Raw genomic sequence first — 5,311 nt, 5'->3', positions numbered from 1 at the left:
GCTCTTCACGCGGCCTGAAGTGCTGGCCCCGGAGGAGGCTTGGTGCGGCGGGCACAGGCCGGGGCTGGGCCGGGCGGAGGGGAGTGGGGACCTGCGGCTGACCTCTCCCCGTCCCCCGTGCCCACCAGGTACTGCCCGCAGTGCAAGCAGCACCGCGAGGCCTCCAAGCAGCTGCTGCTGTGGCGCCTGCCCAACGTGCTCATCGTGCAGCTCAAGCGCTTCTCCTTCCGCAGCTTCATCTGGCGCGACAAGATCAACGACTTGGTGGAGTTCCCTGTCCGGTGAGCAAAGGGCCCTGGTGGCGGTCGGCAGGGCTTGGGCCAAGGTGGGCATCCAGGCACCTGAGGCCGCTCTTGCCTCTCCGGTTGGACCACAGGAATCTGGACCTGAGCAAGTTCTGCATCGGCCAGAAGGAGGAGCAGCTGCCCAGCTATGACCTGTACGCTGTCATCAACCACTATGGAGGCATGATCTTCTCCACCGCCTGCGCCCGCCTGCCCAACGACCGCAGCAGCCAGCGCAGCGACGTGGGTGAGGGCACGCGGCCAGCAGGACAGGTGGGGGTGCGGGGGGGCAGGACTGCTCACACTCTCCCCACCTTGCCGCAGGCTGGCGCTTGTTTGACGACAGCACAGTGACAACGGTGGACGAGAGCCAGGTCGTGACGCGTTACGCCTACGTCCTCTTCTACCGCCGGCGGAACTCTCCTGTGGAGAGACCCCCCCGGGCAGGCCACGCCGAGCGCCACCCAGACCTCGGCCCTGCAGCTGAGGCTGCTGCCAGCCAGGTGAGGCCTGGGAGGCTCGCAAGCTTTGGGGCCCGATGCTCAGGTGGGAGGGCCGGGGCACGGCTTCCTCTCCTCCAGCCATAGGGCCCTGCAGCCTTGGGACTGGTGAGAGGGAGACGGGTTCCCTCACATGAAGCCTCAGCCAGAGGGTCACCGTGGTGTGGGGGCACAGGCGCACACACCAAGTGGCCGTTGGCAATGGGCACCACGGGCACAGGCCCGCGTCTGCTCGAGCTCCCGGGCGCGGTGCCGTGAACTAACTGTACTGCTGGCCTCCCTGCCTTCCCCGCACCCCCCCTCCATGCAGCCCTCGCCTCACTGGCTGCCGTGCCCTCAGGACACGGCCTGCCCTGGCTGCCATGGCCGGGGGGGCTGTCGCCCTCTCTGAGGTGAGCGTCTCTCTCTGCTGAGCCTTCGGGGTATTCTGTCTCTTACGTCCCTGGGTGCCCAGGGCCTGGCTTGTGGGCACAGCCACCTCTCTCCTGTGCTAGCCGCCTCCTTGCTGCCCTCTCCTGCCCTGAGCCCTCTCCACTCACTGGGAGAAGCCCTCGAAGACAGCGGTCAGGCTCTGGATGTGGGAGGAGCCAGGAGGTCCCTGGGCTGCAGCTCTGTCCTCCAAGAGCCAGTGCCCTCTGTGGGCGGCCAGCCCAGCCCCAGGCCGCCACGGAAGGGGCACGTTGATGGGAAATCTTCTCGAGGCCAGAATGCTGTCGGAGTCGCCCTCGCACCCTCAGTCATACAACCTGCGAGTGGCCCCGTGGCTCCTGCCCACTCACCTTCCTGCGGCCTCACTGGGGACGTCGGGGTTCAGCACCAGTCACCTTGGGTGGGAGTGTCGTGGCCAGGGGCCTCGGGGACACTGGGTCACCCCCACCTCCCTTTCCGTACACTGTAGGCTTCCCGGATTTGGCAGGAGCTGGAGGCCGCGGAGGAGCCGGTGCCCGAGGGGCCTGCGCCCCGGGGTCCCTGGGGGCCCCAGGACTGGGTGGGCCCCCCGCCATGCGGCCCCCCCACCCCAGATGAGGGCTGCCTCCGGTACTTTGTTCTGGGCACCGTGGCAGCCTTGGTGGCCCTCGTGCTCAACGTGTTCTATCCTCTGGTGTCCCAGAGTCGCTGGAGATGAGCTGGCCTCCGGCAGCTGCTGTGAGCCGCCCGCCTGCCTGCTCACCAGGCATGCCCGCCTCTGGGGACCCGTCTGGGCTCGGGCCTCAGAGTGTGTGTCGGGAGGGAGAGGGGTCTGTGGTTCCTGCAGGGGCAGAGCAAACGAGGGTGGGTATCCATCCAGCTGTCGTCCGTCCTGCTGCTCTGACCTTGGCCTGGCTTGGCCCCACCCCCGAGCTTCCTGTACTTCAAGTGTTAATAAAGCGAGACTGTCCAGGCTGATCTTGTCTCTGTGTCAATGCGCTGCTGTCTGCGCCTGCCCTGGGCCCTCCCTTGGGTGCCGGAGCTCCGAGCCAGCACCCAGGGATGCCAGGCAGCACACTGGGCAGCCCCCAACCCTGTCCTAATATTCTGTTGCAGGGACTAGGCCCTGGCCAGGCCCCCGAGGTGGCCCCCACGCGGACAGCCCCTGAACGCTTCGCCCCCCCTGTGGACCGCCCAGCCCCCACCTACAGCAACATGGAGGAGGTCGATTAGCAGGTCCCTGGCTGGTGGGGGCACGGTTTGGGAATCCTCCATAAAAGGCCAGCTCTTTGCCGCTTCTCCTCTAACCCAGAGGACACTGGCTTCATCAGTGGGGAGTTGGGGGGTGACAAGGGTGGAACCTCGCAGGTTGGGACCTCTTGTCAGCCCGAACCCCAAACCAGTGAGCCTGGGCTCTCCAGTCACCCTCAGTGCTGTGGGATTTGATTCTCAGTTGTACCTTCAGTTCTTTCTGATTCGCATTATAAACATCATAATTTTATTCTAAAATTGTAATTTTTTTTTTTTTGCATTTTGGAAGTGATTGCTGCTGTTTAAATATATTTTAAAAATAAATGCTAAATAAGCGACTTAGTGACTGATGTGCCAGGTGCTGCGGCCCCTCCCTTTCCCACCGTTTGGTGTGTGTGTGTGTGTGTGTCCTTGTGTTGAAGACCCTGGAAGTGCTCTTCGTCTGAGGAGAGAGGGTGGGCCCCCATCTCGGGCCCCGTGGGTCATGGAGCCCCGTGCCATCCGCTCTCTGGGAGCTGCCTGCTGCCCTTTGACCCACTGGTCCTGGTTCTCGAATGGAGGCGGCTGTGGTTGGCACCGGTCAGTGCCTCACACCAGGGGTGGAGGACCCCATGAGGCTCCAGAAGCAGACAGGTGGGGGGTCTTCCTCCTCCTCTCCCATTCTCAGGGCTTTGCTAGTTTGAGTACCAACCGGATCGCTGAAGAACACAGCAGGGACAGTCTGTGGGGAAGGAGACCTTTCCCCTAAAGGTCAGGGGAGAGGGTCAAAGGCCATTTCTGCGGACTTCCCATGGGAGGGAGAGGGAGGCCATTTCTTCCCTGAGTCCGTGAGGCTGTTCACCCACAGTAGGTCTGCAGGCTTGTCCCAGCCTCGGCCTTGGTGACCTTGTACACACACAGAGCAAGGGCCGATCTTGTGAGAAGCCTCCTTGCATCACTTCGGGGTTAAGACTGGCCCCTCCTCTCTCCAATTCTTGGGGGTATGGTGGGCGTCTCCAGCTGGAGGGAGATGGGGAGCAAGGTACTTGAGGCTGGTGCTCATAAATGCCAGGAAAAGGCAGGCAGGCAGAGGGGGCACAGGACCTGGCAGTCCTGTTAGTCGTCCCCACCCCCTGCCCACAAGCAGCTCATCGGCTGGAGTTTGAGGGTGATGGTGAGCAAGAGCGCCCGGAGGAAGCTAGCCTGTGAGCAACGTCGGCTTTTTCCTGTGGGGACAACATAAGAGTCATGTGGGGTCGATGGCCTTAGAGAGGGACCTGGAGAGCTGGGTGAGACTGTGCAGAGGGGAGAATCGCCAAGCTGGGGCTGGGGCTGGCATGCTGCTGGAGGGATGGTGTGCAACAGGGTAGTGCCGGCCCTACACTGTGCGCGGCCCCGTGTCTGTCCACCAGGGGCTACCTGTGCTGGATGACCAATCAAGGGGTGCTGTCTGCCCCTCACCGCAGCCCTCCTGTGGCGTCAGCAGATGGCTGCTGTGGCCTCTGCTGCCTTTAAGCTCATGGTTCACCTGCCCCGCGGGGACCTGTCCTAGGCCTGGCTGCTGGACCCTGCCTCTTTCCATGCCATCGTGGGCCTCACTGGCTGCCGCCTGGCTTTTCTCCTTGATCACCTTTCAGTGGATTTTCCTCAAAGTAGTTCCAGGGGCTCACGCAAGCAGGCCGGCCACCCTACCCCAGGCTGGGCCCAAACGCCTTCGTGTTCTGCTCTGTGCAAGTTACAGGGCTCCAGAGGGCTGGCTGGCGTGCATTGCCACTTGGGCATTCTTGGTAGCGCGCCTGCCTCATTGTGTGACATGGAGTCACAGGGTCCATAGGGCAGCTAGCTGAGGCCAGGGGCGGGTGCAGGCCCTAACCCCATGGAGGGGGACGTCACCAGACCTGCAGGATTAATGACGGTGCTGCAGCAAGTCCTCCAGTGGTATGCGGCGCAGAGGAGACCGGAGGTCACTGCTCATCACAGGCACCTTTGTCGGGGAGGGGTGGGGGGTAGGGGTGGGGTAAGCAGCTGCAGTGTGAACTCAGCACAGGGCTGGTGTAGCTGTGCCTGCTTCTTGGTGCCCAGGTGGCACCACTGCGCTGTGGTATCCCCTGCTCAAGGCGTGCACTTGGCCTCGGCTGGGCATCAGGCTGGGGTGAAGGGGCCTGGGGGGTGGGAAGCCCAAGACACAGACTGGACCTGGGTCCTGATGCAGGGCGTGGCCCCGGGCAGAGCCGGCATTTGGTCATCATGTGGGACCCAGATGTAGACCCAGAAATGGACCCCAGTCACTACTGGGGTATGGCCACCAAGCAGAACACAGAATATGGGTACAGACTGTAGCCAGGATCCTGCCCAGTCCTTGAAGGTCCAGGGGTATTAGCAGCCCCAACGCCTCCAAACACCCGAATTCCAGTTCTTTGTTTTTTAAAGTTCCAGTTTCAATGATGGAGATGTCCTCACCGTCCCACCCCAGCCCAACAGCCACCTCCATGGAGGCCCTGTGTCTTCTGTCCCGCAGTACCAACCCCCCCCCCTCCAGGGAGAGCCTGTCAAATGCAGCTGATGGATTTCAAGGTCCCATTTGCATGATTTTGTCACGGCATTTGCATGTGTGGGCGGGGCGGTCAGTGTGCCAAGAGACTTTAGACGAAATCATCGCAGGACTTCTGCGAGGTCCCTTCTGGCCAGGTGGGGCCCGGTGAGCGCCCGAAAAGTGCCCGTCTCCATGGGGCGCCTTGGCCACCCTCCAGGGCGGGCTCGGCCCTGGAGTCTCGGCCGGATTTCCAGGGCTTTGTTTTGCTCAGCGATTTCCGTGACTCCAAGGCTGAGGTTCAAGAAGTGCGTTGGCGACTCACAGTGGCTCCCGAGAACGGACTGGGCCGGTCCCAA

At 62.7% G+C, this 5,311-nt stretch overlaps 2 protein-coding genes across 2 annotated transcripts in view; both read left to right on the top strand.

Moving 5' to 3' along the window:
* The window catches only part of USP19 (ubiquitin specific peptidase 19), a 12,060-nt gene extending 9,359 nt beyond the window's left edge, over window positions 1-2,701 (top strand). The window contains exons 22-26 of the mRNA XM_006770585.2: window positions 2-42; window positions 129-281; window positions 377-531; window positions 609-787; window positions 2,309-2,701. Of these exons, the coding sequence (XP_006770648.1) occupies window positions 2-42; window positions 129-281; window positions 377-531; window positions 609-787; window positions 2,309-2,425 (645 nt within the window). The 3' untranslated portion in view covers window positions 2,426-2,701. The remainder of the gene's footprint in view (window position 1; window positions 43-128; window positions 282-376; window positions 532-608; window positions 788-2,308) is intronic.
* A 1,968-nt stretch (window positions 2,702-4,669) lies between these two features.
* Window positions 4,670-5,311, top strand: part of QARS (glutaminyl-tRNA synthetase) — a 7,566-nt gene continuing 6,924 nt past the window's right edge. Inside the window, exons 1-2 of the mRNA XM_006770584.2 lie at window positions 4,670-4,749; window positions 5,173-5,260. Of these exons, the coding sequence (XP_006770647.1) occupies window positions 4,670-4,749; window positions 5,173-5,260 (168 nt within the window). The remainder of the gene's footprint in view (window positions 4,750-5,172; window positions 5,261-5,311) is intronic.

The sequence above is a fragment of the Myotis davidii genome, unplaced genomic scaffold, assembly GCF_000327345.1.
Source record: "Myotis davidii unplaced genomic scaffold, ASM32734v1 scaffold663, whole genome shotgun sequence".
NCBI lineage: Eukaryota > Metazoa > Chordata > Mammalia > Chiroptera > Vespertilionidae > Myotis > Myotis davidii.
Note: the sequence above shows the minus strand (reverse complement) of the source record. Positions and strands in the feature narration are given on the sequence as shown.